Source organism: Denticeps clupeoides, chromosome 11, assembly GCF_900700375.1.
Source record: "Denticeps clupeoides chromosome 11, fDenClu1.1, whole genome shotgun sequence".
In the NCBI taxonomy this organism is placed as follows: domain Eukaryota; kingdom Metazoa; phylum Chordata; class Actinopteri; order Clupeiformes; family Denticipitidae; genus Denticeps; species Denticeps clupeoides.
In genome coordinates this window covers 17,891,777-17,911,980 of record NC_041717.1, presented here as the reverse complement: position 1 = coordinate 17,911,980, position 20,204 = coordinate 17,891,777, and the positions used below count along the sequence as shown (strand labels likewise).

The following is a 20,204-nucleotide window of genomic DNA, read 5'->3' as shown; positions in this document are numbered from 1 at the left end:
CTCAAGGGCAGACCTGCCTGTCTGTGCTGATGAGAGGAGTGAGAAGACAGGACTGTCACTCATGTCAAATGGTAAAGACAGACGTTCAGTCCTGCAGAAACTCGCCCGCGATGCACTGCTCAGGCAGGTCACATGACTGACTGACAGCCAGCGTCTTCTGTATAGTGTACGGTGCGTTTTAAAGGCTTCTTCTCGTTTCTGGTTATTCAAGGGACTTGATAAAATCGTGATTATGCTGACGACAGATAACGTTCCTTCCAGGAACTGGACGTGTTCATCCCTCTTCTTCTGGCTAGATCAGTTGGCGGAAGACTGGAAGGTTGTACGGGACGGATTTATTCCTGATGGGGGCTTAATTACTCACCAGAACTCGGGGAAGTGATTCTAGAACGATCCAGACACACAAACACACACTGTAAAAACCGTCAACTCACAGACGTTTATTAGTGAAATAAAAAGATGTGGTGGGAAAGACTCTTCAGCTGTACATGATTCTTTTTTTTTTTTTTTGTTCTCTGTGTGTCTTGGGTCTGACAGATCGAAGAAACATGTTAAATAAAAATGAGAAGTTAACAAAAAAGAAAATGCACATTTCCCCCCCTCCTCAGATTGCCTTCACATTACAATCCCGATTACAGAAAACCACATAGTGCAAGAACGGAACAAGATGATTGCCATCTGATCTGAGGTCTGATAATCCACCGGTCTTGTCTGTCCAGGTCAGCCGCCGTGGAACCCCAGTCCCCACCTTCGCCACGCGAGCAGAATCAAAACTAACCACAGAAACCAGTCACAGATGTCCGTTAGAAAAAATCACACTGAAGAGTCACACGAAAGGTTGACATCAAGGGCGGAGACACCTCCGACACCTCCTGGATTAGAACAAGTTCCACGTTTACTGCGAATGTTGCACACAGGACAGGAAGAGACACTGATTACGGGTCCTTTCATGATAGACTCGCAGTTCCCACACAGAAACAGGATGAGGGCATCACGAACAGCTTCATTGTACATTCGGATATTTTTTTTTTTTTATTAAAGAACATTATGTAGAACCACAATCACACAGCAGTGCTCTCGCCCATCAGTGTCATTCAGCATCTGCCGATGTACGTCAGACAAGGAATATATTCAACCTGTAGATGAGGGATATATTTATTGTAGGGATGGGCTGTTCTGGCGTGATCAGGAACACGAATACACAGATGAGTTTAGTTCAAAAGAAAAAAAATAAAACAATAAATAAAAAAAAAATATATAATGAAAACCCCATAACCCTCTGTGTGGGAATGTACACAATTTCTTTCCATCTGTTACATTATGACATCATTTAACAACAATATTTCCTTAAAGCAGGAAGTAGGAGAGAAGGGATGAGAGTCAACTCAATAGTCATCATCATATACTTTAAATATTTTAATTTATGCACCATGCAATCATTTCGTGTTTTACATATAATACAGCATGTGTGTGTGGTGCTGCTCTGTCTCGGGACAGTGACGACAACGATGATGATGATGATGATGTTAGTCCGTGCTGCTGTTGCTGTGTGTTAATGATGAAGATGACAGGGTTAAGGTCTTTGTTTAAAAGTGACACTGTACAGTAGTTTCATACACGGACCACCACCTCGGACCGCCATCCGACAGAAACGTGACGCGCATTCACTCTGGACGAATGGGAAAACAATCAGAGCGGAGGGAGCCGGAACCCGGAGGAACCCGGAGGAACCGGTGGACGAATGCGGAGAACCGCAAGCCGACCACATCCAAAACGAACAAACAACTGTGAGGGAAAATCCGCCGGAAAAACCTATTTCATTTTTTTTTTACATCCTGGACACAGTTCGCAGCCTCCGTCCGACGGCACCAGGGCGGTTCCGTAGGAGGCGGCGGCGACGTTCACTCCTCTTCTGTGCAGCCGAGCAGCTCGGCGCGCAGGGTGATCCGCCCGTACCATGACCAGGGCAGGATGCGGATGAAGCGGGCGTGGATGGGCGGCTCGATCACGTTCTTTCTGTGCGTGTCGTTGTCGAAGTTCCCCTGAAAGACCTGGAGGGCAGACAGAAAGATGAAGATGAAAGGGTGGAACCAGCTGAGATGCTGAGTCTGAAATATTGGTGTCTACTAAAATAACGCAATACCAGCAGATGGTGTATTAATTACCCTCTAATATTATTAGGGTCAATTTGTATTTAGCCCTGTGCAGTTATTAAAATGTGCTACCAGCATAATTTTACGTTTTAAGACTTTAAACTCAAAAGTATAGTTTTAAGTGTAAAATCAGAGGTGAAAACAGGCGATTTCACATGATTCAATTTTGAATATGATCAATAAAGTAACCAGCTATCGATGCAAGGTGATGCAGCCCATGAATATTTCTATATTACTTCATGTTATGTTGTCAAATGCATCAGTGAGATAAGATATACTGGGCGGTGTTGACCTAGCGGTTAAGGAAGTGGACCCCAAGGTGTCCCAAGGTGCCAATGTGGGTGGTAGTAGCCTAGTGGGTATCACAATGGCCTATGAACCAGAAGACCAATGTTCAAATCCCACTTACTACCATTGTGTCCCTGAGCAAGACACTTAAACCAGAGTGTCTCCAGGGGGGGACTGTCCCTGTAACTACTGATTGTAAGTCGCTCTGGATAAGGGCGTCTGATAAATGCTGTAAATGTAAATGTAAATGTGAATGTAAATGCCACTGAACATTTTTCTGCTAGAGCAAATCAAAGCATCCACACAAGATCCCGAACCGCCGAGGTGCCACTGAGCAAAGCACCGCCCCCACATGGCTGCCCACCGCTCACCTAGGGTGATGGTTAAAAGCAGAGGACACATTTCGTTGTGTCACCTTGTGCTTTGCTGCAGTGTTTCACAATCACTTTTTTCATTGTGATGCCTCGATTGTCAGATTAATTTCAGCATCCCTAGTTGCAATGAAGTAATAACGGCACTTTTTATTTTATATAAGTACATTTACTACAAGACTTACATTTAAGGAAATAATAGTTTTGCAAAGGTCTAGTACAAGTGTAGCCCAATTATTTTTGTTTACTTGAATAAACTTTTTTTTTTTGGAGAGGCTGAGGGCGTTGCTGACTCAGCTTGTCTCACTTTCTGAGTTCAGGTTCAGAAATCAAACTCTCTCACACACACACACACACACACTTTCAATTGGTGATGCAGGATAACAACAACTCAGAATCATGTGACAGCCTGTAAACAGTTTAGAAGAAAAAAGGACACACCGCACTAAGGAGCAACGTCGATTACCCAGCAGCCCCAGGTGCTGTGCCGCCGTTACCATCAATTCTGTCAGGCGGTCTGAAGCGAATGAGCCAAAGCGACGGAGGTAAATCTTGGTAAAATCAGCCCTGCTCACAGTCTGAATGTGAGGATTTTTCACTGCTTCTGTTCTCCATTAGAATCATGGGAGATGCAATTACAGACCCTCCCAGAGCCCTCAGCGATTAAGCAGAATCCTGCCGCGAATGAAGAGGGGACGGAGTCTAGCCGACAGCTGGACAGGAAGCCAAAGTTCAGCTTTTCCCAGCTGCCAGAAGGGCCCTGCTCGGAAATGCGCACTTTGCCGTTAATGAAGCGGCATGGATGAGTGTACTTAAGCGCGAGAACGGCAGAGCGTCAGGAACAGAGCGCTCCCAAGGGGCGGCTTTACAGCGTTTCAATTAAACAGCCGAGTTCATGGCGACTTAACGGGGCTGTCGCGTGTGTTATGAGTCGAAATGTAGAACCAGTCAACTCAACGCCACTTGACCTCAACATTTTTCTTACTCGCCTGGGATCCACTGCAGCTCAAGTATTGCTAGCAGGCTGAGAGCCTTAAGAGCCTTTTGTGTTGGAGTTTGGAATCGGAGATAAATGAACATGATGTAGAGCTCGGCTCATGAGGATTAGCGGGAAAATTGACGCTGGGGGAAAATCTAAATGCTAATTTTCATCCGAAGAGCTTCAGAAGCCAGAGCCTGAAGCGCTGACATCTCGCTGCCGCTGGGCAGATCCGGCAGCAGACGGTAGGTCATTCTCTTACATTCTCCCCCCCGAGGTGAGGTGGGGTCCGGCGGGACCCTCGTGCAAAGACACATCGCTAATTCCCATTCAGTCATCTCCAAACATGGAGGGACTAGCCATGCTAGGCCCCAAAAACCCGTAGCCAGGCCATGTTTTTGCCGTGGTCATATTCTGTAGTGAGAAGAACACAATGTTCTCATTATTTCATTATGGGCATCTATGTTGCCCTAGCAACACGGTGCATCAATAGCATTAATTAATAATTCAAAGTCACTATTGCTCTATAAATGCACTTCCTGGTTTGACCCTTTGATCCATCTGTACTGGAACCGTGTAAATACCCTGTGGCATCTGCTACATTTCTGAATATTATTGTCATTAAAAATGCATCATTCTTATTTGCATGTGGTTACCTGCAAAGGAGTGGGATGCTGTGATGGGTCAGAAGGTCACCAACACATGTAAAAATACGAAGAAATGATAAAACACGACGTGCAAATGCTCTAATCGGACTACAGCATTCGTTCGAGTTTATTTGAGGATATAACTAATATTGCTGTAACTGCTCATTGCAGAACCTCACAGTAAACGTACTCAGTAAACCTCACAGTAAACGTAAAAACGGCAGGCGGCAGAAACTGCAGAAAATCAGTGGAACATGAATTGTCGGTAATAATACCATTTTCTTTATGTTTAAATCTGTTGTGGCTGAATTAACTGCAAATGACATCATTCGATCTCTAACTCAACACAATTAGCTTTGAAGGTTTTTTGAGTTTTTTACCAATTTGCCACACATACAGCAGGACTTTGAACTCAGATTCCCATCTGAGCCTTAATGCGGCGCCAGTTAATTCTCTTTTTGAGGATTATTGGACTTTTTAAAATTGGTTTGTTGTTTATGAGACAAATGAAAAGATGGTTTTGAAAAAGGGTGATCAGTCTTAATCTTTGACGAGGTGCTCCAGCAGAACTGGGGGGTGTTTTTTTGTTCTGATGTTCAATTCACATTCATCCACTTTATTGCACTGTCAAAAGAGCGTCACACTGAATGGAGCACAATTCTATTCATATGTTAATAGACACATCCCTGTCTTCCAGAAATTTCACAGGCTCAACACAGGCGCATACACACTCTCACACTCACACACAGTTCTTACAGACAGAGGGTGTTTGTATTGCAGCAGACGGCCAAACAAAAGTCCTCCCCCTCCAGCGTGGGCGCGGTCAGAGACGTGTGAGAACGCTGAATGTGCCGTTCTTCGCTCTACCACCTTATCCTTGATGCAGCTGGTGATGCTATAAATGTGCTTCTTTTTATTCTGATTGTCATGGTATTTAAACAGTGTTGATACTTATTATGACATTGACCATGAAATGAATGTAGAACATTAACTGAAGTGATACTATGAGTTCTAAATCATGTGGCCAGTACAGTGCCAAATGACAACAGACTCATACCTTGATGGAATTTGTTTAGAAACGCTTAATATGGTTATATGTATTCATCTTGCTGACAATATGAATGTTCATTGTCTGAAACGTCTGGAGTTTTTTATATATCCTATCTAAAGCATCACTGTGCTGCTCTGCAATACTCTAACGTTTGGGTCCATTTAGATTTAGAGGTGAGGTGTTTCCACATGTCCCCCGACTGTAATGTGAAATCTCTGTAAGCGGCGTCACCATGGAAAACAGAGCGTGAAACAGCCCAAGGGCCACGATGGCCCTTCGGGCAGGTGCAGAACCAGACAAACGCAGACACGTTCCCCCTTAATTCTTCATTCTATTTTATTTCGTGCACGCCATACACAAACACCCAGAACAGTCCATCCAAGTGTGTTCTGCATCTCTTATTTGGAGCAGAAGCACCATTTATCACAGCATGTGTTGCACCCGGAGCTCATTCCCAGCAGGCGTCTTCAAGCATCTTGATGTCATTTCCATCCTTCAGATAAGTGTGCAGACCTCGTGTCGCATATAAGAACGATGCGTTCAGCTGATGATGGATGCGAGGAGCCCGACCTGCAACGTTCCCCGACACTGCGATGGGATCTGAACATTTGTCAAGAGTTGCGAAAAGACGGTCTAATTGGGGACGTATGTGATGTGCTTTGATCAGGGCGGCAGCGAGAACACACATATCTGTCTCGTTTAGTGCGACTTTTGTATATTAACGTTCATTTGGGCCGCTTGATTGAATAATTAGAAATTAATGTAAATCACTAGTTAACACTGGCGAGTACCGGTGAGAACCCCACTGAAGGGTCCAGGTGAGGAGAATGGCAAGCGGGTGAGTCCAGATTTAATAGAAATGCATAAATCGTATCACGTTATTGGTAAACATGGTATTAACTTTCAATTGCACACAGTTACATGTATCAGAAGTGGCAGATCAGAGACAGCAGCCGAACAGAATATAGAATTGTCTGGACATTGTCCGTGAACAGCACTTTCTTCTGCTAAATCCTGATAAGACAGAAATTCTGGTACTTGGCCTTCATGCAGCCAGATGTAAGACTACATAACAGGCTTGTCATGGTACTTGTCAGGATTAACTGCAGCTGGACTCATCACCTCTGGCCAATCCTGACTATGCATAAAAGCCGGAGATTTCCGCCCCTTCGGGAGGGACGGCATTTTCGTGGACCCCCAGTTTATGTATGTATATGTATGTATATATGGTTCACCTTCTCAGCATTTTTCGCATTTCTTTCGCGATAATTAAAGCAAATCACCTGACGACGGTGGCTGAGAATCGTAAATCAAATTAACATTTAATTTAAAGAAAATGTACATTTAGCTAAACAATTTTACAACATGTCAAACACTTACCAATCACTGAAACAAATTAACATGGAGCAAATCATAAGGAAAGGGTAGGTTTTATAGGCCGGAATGAGCTGAGCTCAACCCAAACCAAACCGAACCTGACTAAAATGAATAAAATTACACTCAACCCGCACTGAGATACTTCTAGACAATGCTCCTGCTTTTCACATTTTCTAAAAAGCTTGTTGTGTCTCTCATTTAAACATTGGGTCCTCCAGGTAGCTGGAGGAGGGGATGCCCGCTGCAATGTAAATTAAATATCAATATATTTGTATGCACATTTAGTCCACCAGGTGGGACTGTTGAGAGGTTTCTTTAGTGAGGTCAGCAGAAATGAAAATCAGCATGCGACTAAAGCCTCCACTCCTGTAGATGGCACTGTATGGCTGGGTACTTTGAATTACTGCTTGGCATTTCAGGCAAAGTGAAATCGCAAAAAACATGAGACCGGTCACAGCATCTTGTATTTCGGCTCTGTTTTTTTATTTTCAGTGAACTGTAGAATAATCGCAATATGTACAGCATCACAATATATCATGATATAATGGTGTGACCTGTGTATCAGGATACGTACCATATCGCGAGGTCTTTGTCAATACAGACCCCTAATCGATTCCAGTGCTAATTGGTCCTAAATTTTAGTATTAATTAATATTTGTAAATCGATTTTTTTGACAACCCTACTACATAATAACTCTTGATATCCTTTCTATCTGACAAGTGTGATCGAAGGGTGCAGGCTCTCTGCTCGTACCCAAAATATTAAAGGTCACAGCTGGGAGCAGATTTTTCTGGAATAAAGATCTGCAGTTGTAAAACGGCTGGCCAGAATTCCTGTTTGGAATCCAGATACAGTCTCAGTATTTAAGTTTAAACTGAAAACCCATTTGTTCACTTTGGCTTATTGTGTTAGTTCTCCTAAAAAATCCAGACACAGTGTCAAATATCAGGTCCAGTTGAAAACACAGCCATTGCCTCTGTTTGTTGTCAGGATTGACTGCAGCTGTGCTCAACACCGGTGGCCAATCCTGATGCCGCATAAATCCCGGAGACTTCCGCCCCTTCGGAATCGCCGGCATTTTCGTGAACTCTGTCATGAACTTGACCTCCTTGAGCGACTGTGTTTATGTTTTGAGTTCTGGCAACCGCCACACGCACATGTGGGTTTGTTTATGTTCTTTATTTAAGTTAAACTGTTTTCGGCCACCACTTATTTGTTTATTGTTTGTTTTATAATAAAAAAAACCCGTTCCCAGCATGTCACACCTCTGCGCTTCCTTCCTTGTAAGTCCGTAGACGTGACATTTGTTCTCTCCGAGGCGCACTGAATCAAAATGACCTTCAAAGTCCAATGACATGACCCCCAAACGTTGTTGTTATTGTATCCGGGAATAACCAATCATTAACAATAACATTACACTGTATTCTGCATTTGGGATATATTTTGTTGTCCATATTTGCTGTGCATTAAAACAACGGTTTGTTCAGATTTTGCAAGGATGAGTTCTGAGAGGTGCGTGGGGTTTGAGTGCAAAAAGATGTTCTGACGCGACCTTGCTGTTTGTACAGGAATGCAGTATTGTAAATTGTGAATGCTTTAAGTTCTCTTGGACACATGGCGTGAGTTGTGAGAGAGAGAGGTGCAGAAAGACGCGATGTGACGCGATGTTCTGACGCAACCTTGCTTTTTGTACAGAATACACTTTGCACAGAAAATCTCTTGGGTATCAGCTCATCATTAGTGGTTCAAGAAACGAAATCAAAAAGTTACACAACGCAGAAGAAGAACCGCTACACTATGATGACTTTCACCTTGATATTTTAGCGCAGATGTATACCTAGACGAATTGCATTAAACGTGACGTGGTAACATGGATGCAGCTATTTAACTGAATAAACAGTTGGTAAACACAAGTACATCTTATTGAACATCATTTATTTTCAGCACCAATTATCATAGTAGAACAGCTTTCTCAAGCAGTTTGTGATGCATTTTGGAAACAGGAGATGAGCCCCTGGTCTAATGCGCCACCTGGCTTGAGAAACCCGTTCTCAAAGACTTACTTTTAGTCATTATTTGGGTAGCACACATATTCTGAATGCCTTCGGCAGAATTCAAATGAGCCATTTTAATCTAGATTAATCTAAAATATAAAATATGCCCACCTCTAATTTATTCTGATCTGATGGGATTGTTTCTCATCCTTTTCAGAGATTAGGACCTTCTGACCTCCATACTGCACTACATACTACAAATCCAGATATCCAGGTCTAGATGTCCGCAGTCTATCCCTCTTTTTTAAAAACTTGATTAATATAGGTTACTATTCTATTTAATACTGCTTCAGGCATCATGCTCCAGTGTATTTTCGTAAATCCCATAAGAATGGAATAAGGTTTCAAAAGAATGGTGTACTTGGGGCAAGGCCTGCTGGCTGTAGAGTCACTCAACGTCCGTCCTTTCCAGTACAGCAGGCTGATACTGATGTCCTTTTTCTGGCCCAGTAAGCCTGCTTTAAACACCATGATGGGTATCTGGGAAATGAAGTGGTCAATTTCAGCCCCCTTGGTTCAGGAATGTGTTTTCATCTGACCTTGGGGGCCGAGTTTCCGTTCTATTGATTCCTCAAATGATTCCAGACAAGGGCGAACATTACTGAGGGCCTGACCACTGGCGACGCTTCATTATTTAAAATTGAAGGGAAGCGCCCGAGGTGTCTGGCTCCTCCAGCCCATCAGACACGCCCGCTGCCTCGATGTCCGGCTCTTACTGAAAAAGACTGACGCCTCATGTGGACGTAGACACACAGTTCACCGACCTAGCTGAAGGGGGCGCAAGTGGATAACTTGATCGTATAAACCTTATTTAGCGACAGCTAACATGCCATTGACCCCCGGCTGCTGACCTCTAGCCGAGAGGGAACAGATTTATTCAACAATGAATTAACCCCTGACCACCAGCCCACAGGCCAGTGAAAGCAATCAATTACTGTCATGAAGCCCCGCCCCATTAGCCCCCTGGCCTGCTCTTCTGGTAACTGCCAGGTTATAATTCCTTCACACAAATAACTGCAAATATCAAAGGGCTAGAAAAATAAAACGTGCTCTACTCTGGTTCTAGTATGTTTCCTGTCATTAGTCTGTATTAAAAACATTCATATTCATGCATTGACCACATGTAAAGTCTATATAGAACCTAATCCGATCGATCATATAAAAAGATCCCTGTACTGGACCAGACTTCACTGTTCTTGCCATTCCTCATTATCGGTTTCACATCGGCATGCATTTTCTAATCCTCATCTGGAACTAGGCTTAATCTCTTCGAAAGGCATGCAGAAGCGCCGCGTAAGAGATCGTAGCGACTTCAGCCACCATCTGACCTTTTCAGCCGGCTTATGACCTTTCGCTGGGCGCCTCAGATCAAATGCCCACAATCAACAGTGCCACTGATAACCCCTCATCCAGTGCACCACTGTATAACTGGCCTGAGGTGACCCCATTACTGCCAGAGCAGTTTCTTATCACCACAAACACACACACACACACACACATACACACACACTACAGCTGGAGAAAATGGGAACCAGATCTTCAAGGCTTCGTCTACTTCCAGTTAGCATGAAGAACCTGAGCATGAGGGTCATTGCAGAGAGGAAATTCTGAGTCACGGTGGAGAATTGGAGGGGCCGATGTTGACCCGCCCACCGCGGCTGGCAGCAGTCAGCTAGTGGGCGTGGCTTACCTTGTCTTTCCTCTGTTTTTCGTCCTGGTAGATGTGCCACCTCCCGCCATCGTTGCTGTAGGCCACCTTGTAGGAGCCGACGAATTGAACATGGCCAAAGTCCTTCGCCCCCTGGGTGATGATGCCGGTGATTTTGGTGGGAATCTGCAGGTCAACCTGTAGAGTGAGGAAGAGGCGTGGTCAGGGAAACCTGCAAAGGCTGGTGTCGTGACCTCCCGTTTACCCTAACAGAGTCCGTCAGCATCTTTTCCACTAATCTCACTCCAAAAGATGCCAAAAAGCTTCAATTATTCACAGCATGTTAATCTGGAACGTGGAACGTTCTCAGCAGAACTGAAAACGCAGGCGGCAGCAGGTTCTGCGAAGGTTCCTGAAATTTTTATGAAGCTCGCTCGCTTGCCATGGGTACGGCTATTAGCGTGGCGGTGCGTTATTTATCGAACCTTTGTTTCATTCCCCCAGCATGGATCATGCTGGAACCAATCGGAATTGTTTTATGTTTACCTTCACCGGAGAGGATAAAATACATATTTTTATGCACAAACACACAGCAAGGGAACTTACTGAGATGTTTGAGGGAAAAATATATTGCTACTTTCAGGCAATACCGCAAATTACAAACAGATTCAGTTTATGAGTCAATGGAATCAAATGGTAAAAACGCAACAATCCTCACACTTCGGTTCTTCTGTTAGTACAGAAAGTCTGTTATTGAAAAATTTGGTTCGCAATGTTCCAGAGATTAATGCAAACCAGTTTAGAGAGTTCTTTTTCAGGAATCCTTAGACTTTCCACCACTGATGGGACCTCTGGTAGCTCAAGTTTCACTGTTGTTAAACTCAAAGGTGAAATTCCTCTGCGAAATATCCAACAACTGCACCCAGGAATCCGCGGGGAACGTCCCAGAGCAACCGCTGATTTGATTTCGGGGATCTAACCGCCACAGAGTACAGACGTGCCCGTGGGGATTTTCAAAATCAAAACCTTTTTGGTCCCAGATTTACCCCAAATGGTTTGACGCGGCCCATGAGGGCACGAGCAGCGAATTCGGTCTGCGCTGGTCGGTATCACCTGGGTTGGTTCGGCTGCCCCCCCGCTTTATTCCCGCGTCGGCGGGCGGAGTGATGGGGGATCGATCGACGCCTCGCACCAGCCTGCCATCTCAGTGAGGGCGGTACGTTCTGATCCTGCACTTCTGGCTGTGGGGTTCCTCCGCAGATCCCCACTGAGGGCGCGGCGAGAGAGAACTCGGAGTCAGCACCCACCGTCACTTCTCCACCAGCTCAGCCGGCTTCGCGCTTCATGCCGGTGCAGCAGCAGCAGCAGCAGCAGCAGCAGCAGCTGGCGGGATGTCATGTGACCTGGCAGGAATCCTTATTCGAACGTTGCAACGAACTTTCCTGAGAGAACAGGATGACCTGTTCTTTCCGTCGTTTTTTTAGTTGCCTATAAATGACAGATGTGAATGTCACCCACTCAAGGTTCTGGTGTCGCAGTGGTGGAGTCTGGACACCTCTGGCACCAGAAATCTTTTCAGTGTCGCCACTCTCACGCAAGAGGAAAAAAAAAGCGAGACAGATCGGCACTGACATCTCTCACAATTAAAACTCCCAGCTTTCCGGTCCTCCTACACCTTCACTGGATCCCCACCAGCCTTCTCCACGATCTGAAACCGTGTCAGTCACCAAACTCGGCACAATGAGGCACAGACTGCCGGCCGTCAGAGACCAGCAGGAAGGACGGGGGAGTTATCTGTTGGGCTCTTGGTTCCCCTCCAGACGTCGCGGTTCTGCTGTTTACTGAACTGCTTTCATCTGATATTTGCTTTGCTGAGTGCTGTGAGGCAGTGATGCCAACCAAACCCACGGAACAAAAAAAGAGTTGAGGTTAACGGGTGAGGCCGTAACCTGCCGAGGTGGCAGTTCTGTGCCTGGCGCAACACTGGGGGGGTGCGGTGAGGGCACGAGAAGCGCTGGCGTTGCTGCAGCTCCGCCTGAATGTGTGGCTGGGTTCCAACACAGCGGTGAACGTGGAGTTTCCCTGAGAGGAGGACACACCTCGGCTGATGTGACCGTCCATATTTCACATATTGCACAATGTGGCTTTTTGCACACTGGATTTCCCTCAACTCCGTGGGTGAGTGGCCTCACCCCATTCCACAAACTACGGCACTTCCTAGAACAGTTTCCCAACCCTGGTCCTGGAAGAACATCTGACAGGAAGTTTTTGTTCCAACCCACACATCTTCAAAATCTGCCCCACACATTATTAAGGCCATTAAGTAATGTTTTAAGGTAGGACTGGAGTCAAGACGCTTTGGCAGACATTTCTCCAGGACCAGGGATAGGGAAACGCTGCCCTAGAACACGGAGGCATCGGAGAAGGAAGCATCATTATATCCCTAGAGGCTAGAACAGCCATCTCCACATCTCTGGCACTACTCCCTCAACATAATTATAACCCTAATTATAAGGCGGGAAATGGGATTACTTCCTCTGGACACTGGTGACCAGTCCGGTCACATTCTGCAGCTATCTGTCCATTTTTAAACAGGAACGAAAGTATAAACAGCATTGAGAAAAATGAAACGTAATCGGTTGGTGCTGTCAATGCTTGCGTAATTAAAATATCATCGTACCCCTTGGAGGCTGTGCTACTGAAATAAAGAGGCCGAATAAGCCAGCGCTGACACAGAACAGGCAGCACTCAGGCCTCCTCCGGGGTCCGCTCAGCCAAACCAGCGGCCACCCAGGCGCCTCTTTAACACCGCAGGTTCAGAACATGGCGGTGGGACGTCACCTCGGATCTGAAGCGATCACCCTGGTGCGGCGTCCAATGTTCCAATGTTCCTGCCCTCAGGCATCGCCCGCGGCCGACCTGTGTCATTAACCGCAGGCAGGAGAGCGCAGACGCCTACAGAGCAGAGGTTCGCTGCAGCTCGCCTATTTCACGACTGCTAATTCACACTGCATGTGCACACAGAATAAACTTTTAGAGCTACTAATGTAGGGACTTCTCATTGAAGATCTGAGTAAGAACATCTCATCTGTTCTCAGAACTACACATGGCTACTAGGAGAACGTGGCGGAACCCAATACCCATTGTTCATCGCGCCGATGGGAGATCTGAAGGTGGGATTACAAGTGTACCCCTAAGTTAGCCATGTAAACAGGGAACTCAGTATATATATGTGTGTGTGTGTGTGTGTGTGTGTGTGTGTGTGTGTGTGTGTGTGCGTGCGTGTGTGTGTGTGTGTACACAACCTCAAAAAACTGCTGCCTCTGGAATTCACCATGCAAACCCTCCCAGCGTAACTCAGCCTCCATTTGTGGAGCTCACGCTCCGATCTCCCCTTTTTATCCCTTTAAGATTAATTAGTTCCAGTGTTTAACAAACTGCATACAAAATGAGGGAGCGGGAGAAGAAACTCATTTTCATGCGGAAAAAAAGAAAAAGGAGCCGAACGTCTAACGAACCTGACAGCTTTTCTTCCAGCGTGGGCTTTTTTCCTCATGCATAATTTACTGGGCCGAATCCCGGCTAAGTGCACTACAGAAGATGACTTCGGCATAAATTCACCTGCGCTGGAGCTCGGGGAGAAGGAGATAAAGCAGCGTGATTATGGCGGGATCTGGTGGAGAAGCCGCGCCTCTTTGATGCAGCTGGCACCATTTATTTGTAAACCGCCGCTCCTCTCGGCTGCATTAAAACAGCGGGAAAGATCCGATTCCCTAAAACGTGGAACACAGAGCGCTCTGATTCCGGATCATTTAAAGGAATTAGGCCTCGGAGGGCATCAGATGGATCAGAAGAATCGGCGGGATTCGTTTCTGTGCATAAGCTCGGAGGAGGTGGTTAGGAACTGCAGGTTCCTGCGGGGAATGCTGAACCTGAGAGCTCGACTGTCTGTGCATTTTAAATCGCCTTCTCATAACCAAAACTGTGTGCATTTTGTTATTGATATTTTTTTTCCGAATTACGTTCAAAGCATTTTGACTCCTTAATCTGATCCGGCTGCCTCGGGCTTCGGAAAAATCCCATCCTCTTTCCTAATCCAGTAGCTAGTTCAACCATCACCAATAATATTTTTGAAATATTCATCTGCATAAGCGAGTGCTCTTTGTTCAACTTTGTCCTCCAAAGCCAACAGAACAAGGATCCACAGCAACTGATGAATTTTTACAATAATGCAGCCAAAATGACACAATGTCCTGCTGGACCACGTGGTGCAACAGTGGAGCTAAATATACCAGACATGGAAATAATAAACAGAAACTTGTGGGAGAAATGGAGAAAACATGATTGTGATAATGTATACAGATAGTGATACACTAGTAAGAATCTGTGTAAATATAAGTACAGCAATGAGTATTGGTGCAATGATTAGTCAACACTTAACAAAAATCGACAATATATTTGATCTTTGATGATTGTTGCCAGATGTATTTTTAACCTCTTTGTGGGGTGCAGCCCCTGGTGTAGGATTATAACAACACTACCAAGTGGTTATAAACAGGATGCATACAGTTTATTTCACAAAACACGAATGTCAAATTTGATAGAAACTATTCCGGTTACCTGCACAATTTTTCAAGCAGATATATGTGCAGCGACTGAGGAGAAGCCCAGCAATGAATCTCATCCTCCAAATCATGCTTTTAATCATGTTTACAATATCAAAATTGACAATGAATAAAATATCACAGAGGGTCAGTCATAGAACAAAAAAACACTTTTTGTTTTTCGTGAAATGCACAGCACAGCACACGGTGCACACCACAAAATGGCAACACATGCCAATCAATGACTGAGCAGCTGGCAGTGGCCATCTAGGTAATTTATGGTAGTCACGTTACCTCATCTCTGTGTTGCTCCTGGTCATGTGGATGGACTCACGTGACAGTGGTAGGTGGGATTTTGAATGGAATTGGGGAGGAGGTGTCAAGGTTCTGTGGTCCCCTTGTAGGTAGTACACAAATCACCAAACATGGTGTGAAGAAGTGGCCCAAAGCCCCTATTGAGAAGCGCAAGGTAATAGTGACAACACCAGCTGTTTGAATGAAGAATCCTGGTTTCAAGACGAAGAGCCCAGCCAACAAAAGGCAATCAGGGAGCTGATCTTGATGGGTGTTAGGAAATTTCATTTTATGTTAGCCTTTATTCATTTATATCCATTTAACCAGTTATTCATTTACTGTTATCCTTTGCTCATTTTACTCAACTTTATTCAACTAACCTGAAAATATTCATATTTAACCCTCTTTTCATATATGAGTATCACATTAATCGTGTCGTACTTATAAAATTCAGGGTATCTGGGAGAGTCTGAAGAGGAACAGACCGCCCGTTCCTCTTGAGACAATCCTGTACCGCTATGTCTCCTTGTACAAGAGTAAATTTCTCAACTCTGGTCCAATGAGTCAATGGCATATTCCCTAGTAAGAGGAAAATTCCGTAACAGTGGTTTAAGAGAGAAGAACTGTGCAATTGTGATGTGAACTCTTCTGAACTGACTTGAATGTTAAATTTTAAATATGCTGTCTTAATGGTACCAATGATAAATTGTAAATTTATTTATCCTCAAGATGCAACAGAAGTTTCGGTGGCTTCTTGTCATGGCCAACGCGCCTCCAGCCCGCTAGAGGGCACCTCACCAGCCTGGGAGACGACGACCCAGAAGAGGAAATGGAAGCGGGCGGTGGCAAGTATAAAAGTGAGGTAACCCCAAGGAGACACGCCCGCTCTTTGTATGAGTTAAATGAGTTGTATGAGTTTACTCGCCAGAGACGCTAGCTCTCTCACCCACGACCTACGATAATTGAGATTCCCGTAATACGACCTTCGCCTGCCCACGACTTCGAGAATTGCCTGATCCCCTGGAAACCACGAAAGGAACCCCGACCGGAACTTCCTGACTACAACCTCTTCCTGCCCCTGACCTTGAACCTACCTGACCCATCGGTTAAGACGGGATTCCATGCTCCCCTACCTTCCTGCCGCCCAAGACCTACTCCCGTCCTGTCCAAGATCCCGAACCATCCTGAAACCCGCCGTCTTCCGGTTCTCCTCTGCCCCGGTCCTTCCCAAAGATCCCGAACTGACTCCCCGCTGCGTTGCAGCGCGTCCATTACTTCCTCATTCCTCGCCGGCCAGGCGCCCCCGGTCCTTCTGTCCCGCTCGCCCAGTGTCCTCTACCGGTACGACGGCTTATCCCCACGCCGAAAGTATGTCTGCAACTACGTCATCGAATTCCCCCTGTGACAGTAAGAGCGGGCCATTTCCTGACGTAGCGGACATAGGGTCCATGCAGGAGACACTGGACCAGCTGATCACGTCCCTGCAGCTGCAGCAAGCCGCGATCCAGGACCAACGCGACATGCAACTGCAGCAGCAGCACGCGCTTATTCAGGTTAGCTCCACGCTCGCTGATCTGTCGGCACAGATCCAAGCGCTGCAGTCTCAACCTGGTGGACCCGGTCATTTAGTTTCCGCGGCCGCGGCTCCCCCGCCACTCCCACTTACGTCTGCACTGGCGGGCCTCGCACCGCCACCACTTTACGACGGTAACCCCAAGAAATGTCGCGGTTTTATAACCCAGTGCCGTCTGATACTTCGGCTCCAAGCTGCACACCTTCCCGATGACGAGACGGCGGTCGCGTATATATTATTACCCGGTTGACGGGACGCGCGCTGGAATGGGTAACGCCGCTGGTAGAACGACGTGACCCGGTCTGCCTCTCTGTCCCCGCCTTCCTGGACCGCCTCCAGACTGTGTTCCAGGGCGAAACCGGGCGGCGCGCTGCGTCGCTGCAGCTCATGTCGCTGCGCCAGGGAAATCGGAGCGTAAGTGATTACGCGATTGAATTCCGAACCCTGGTGAGCGACAGTGAGTGGACGGACGCAGCTCTCCCCGTCGCGTTCTACCAAGGCCTCCGCGAGGCGGTGAAAGACGAGATGGTGAATCGCGATTGGGGAACCACGCTTGACAGCATAATCACGCTGGCCACGTCCATCGATCGACGTCTCGCCGAGCGCGGCCGAGAACGGCGTAACCACGCCCCTTTCCCTAGTGCCCCCAGAGCACGCTGGCCGGACGCTGCGACGACTCCGCCCCCCCTGGACGTCGACGAACCCATGCAGCTTGGCCGAGCTCGTCTCCCCTGCTCACCCCAGGCGCAGAGCCCCCTGGTGAGCACCAAAGCCTCCCCCTGCTCTACCACCCGCTGCTTGTTTCCCATCACCATCTGCTGGAGGACACCCAAACCTGGCCGTTATGAGGGACAAGCTCTGGTGGATTCTGGGGCAGCCATGAATCTAATTGATATCGACCTGGCCACCCAACTCCAGCTCCCGGTCACCCGGTGTAACCCACCACGTGCAGTCAGGGGGCTGGATGGAAGCCCGTTGGGCTCGGGTCGGGTCCTGTTCCAAACCAAACCCCTACTAATCTGCCTCAAGCCCAACCATATCGAAACCATGACCTTTTATCTGACCACGACTCCCCATGACCCCATCGTGCTGGGGTACCCCTGGCTGACCGCCCACGAACCCCACATTGACTGGTCCACAGGCACCATTAAACAGTGGGGACGCCAATGCGTCCGCCACAGCCCTCGACATGCCACAGCAGCGAATCATTCTTGTCCCCAGAATGTCGCTATGGGACGACTCGGCCACACCCCTCAACCCAAGCCATGTCCCCAAAAACGTGGACCCTTCCGAGTGCCTCGCCGCATCGGCCCAGTCCTCCGTGTCTCCCACCTCCGCCAGGCTCACCCATCCCCTCTGAAACCCCCCCAGTCTCCGCCACCGTCCCCGCAGCGTCGCAACGGCTCTCCGACCCACACCCTGATCTACCGGGCCCGTCAGGAGCCGGGCCTAAGAGGGGGGGCTCTGTCATGGCCAACGCACCTCCAGCCCGCTAGAGGGCACCTCACCAGCCTGGGAGACGACGACCCAGAAGAGGAAATGGAAGCGGGCGGTGGCAAGTATAGTGAGGTAACCCCAAGGAGACACGCCCGCTCTTTGTATGAGTTAAATGAGTTGTATGAGTTTACTCGCCAGAGACGCTAGCTCTCTCACCCACGACCTACGATAATTGAGATTCCCGTAATACGACCTTCGCCTGCCCATGACTTCGAGAATTGCCTGATCCCCTGGAAACCACGAAAGGAACCCCGACCGGAACTTCCTGACTACAACCTCTTCCTGCCCCTGACCTTGAACCTACCTGACCCATCGGTTAAGACGGGATTCCATGCTCCCCTACCTTCCTGCCGCCCAAGACCTACTCCCGTCCTGTCCAAGATCCCGAAGCATCCTGAAACCCGCCGTCTTCCGGTTCTCCTCTGCCCCGGTCCTTCCCAAAGATCCCGAACTGACTCCCCGCTGCGTTGCAGCGCGTCCATTACTTCCTCATTCCTCGCCGGCCAGGCGCCCCCGGTCCTCCTGCCCCGCTCGCCCAGTGTCCTCTACCGGTACGACGGCTTATCCCCACGCCGAAAGTATGTCTGCAAGTACGTCATCGAATTCCCCCTGTGACACTTCTGTTTGTTGCTGTCAATATATATAGTGTGTTATATTAAAACACAAAGCCCTCCACACAGAAAAGTGCGGCTCCACATGAACCATTTTGGACAGGCTCTGAGCTTGAGAGGACCTTAAATAAGTAGACAATTCAATGGAGGAGATTATTAGCAGGTCATAGTTCAAAGTGCAAAGTGGGAACACTCATAAGAGTCGGGAACTTCATTTAACGTCTTATGTAACGTCACATTTTTACAGCACAGGGTGACGCCTGCTGCAATCAAGCTCATCAAGGAGACCCCCTGTTGAAGTGCCGCCCAAACCTTCTTCTCGCCAGTGGACCGTTACTACAAAGTGACAGTGGCCATTGAGCTATAGCTGTAGCTGTACAAAATTGTGCTTTGCATTCCTCACAGAGAGGACAGATGATGGATTTGTGCCGAGCTCGGTGCATCTAAGGTGTTACTTTCAGTCAAGCTTGAATGAACCTCTGCATTCCTCCCGAGATCGGATGCTGACGGCAATTCCAGATTCCCTCAGAGGAGAGATGGAGAACACAAGACAATAAGTCCTCTGCTTTTGGTGGAATGGTTGCAGGAACACGCAGAGGCTCTCAGCGGGCAATCGGCTAAGTGAAAAAATGAAGGATCCCCCACCAAGGCGGCGTTCAGAGGTTAATAGAATTAACGCTTCATCTGGGACAAACTGAATCAAACTGGCCCGAGTGGAAGCTTCACTGGCCGAGATTGCGTCTCAAATGAAATTAGCAGGAGCAGGATGAAATTAGCTGCCTTGCTCCTCTGGTTTAGAGAGGACATTGCCGGCTGGTGACTCACAAAATCAACACGATTCACCTCTACACCAACCAATCAACTATCAAAGGCGTCCCAACAGCACTTTTGCAGCGCTGAAGATGTTCCGTACAAGAAAAAAAAAAAAAAAAAATGGAATGACACTGTAGGATTCTGAAGGATACTGTGACATTTGCAGAGGCTTTAGAAACGCTGACGCATTATAAAGGTTTCTATTAATATCTATTATTGCAATATTCTTACTTACAGTATGTG

General features: G+C 47.1%; 1 protein-coding gene across 6 annotated transcripts in view; it reads right to left on the bottom strand.

The window, feature by feature from the left end:
• Positions 1 to 420: 420 nt before the first annotated feature.
• The window catches only part of edil3a (EGF-like repeats and discoidin I-like domains 3a), a 90,343-nt gene continuing 70,559 nt past the window's right edge, over positions 421 to 20,204 (bottom strand). For all 6 annotated transcript variants that reach the window (XM_028996845.1, XM_028996846.1, XM_028996847.1 and 3 more), the window contains 2 exons: positions 10,612 to 10,767; positions 421 to 2,051 (listed from right to left, as the gene is read on the bottom strand). In XM_028996845.1, the coding sequence (XP_028852678.1) occupies positions 1,902 to 2,051; positions 10,612 to 10,767 (306 nt within the window). In that variant the 3' untranslated portion in view covers positions 421 to 1,901. The remainder of the gene's footprint in view (positions 2,052 to 10,611; positions 10,768 to 20,204) is intronic.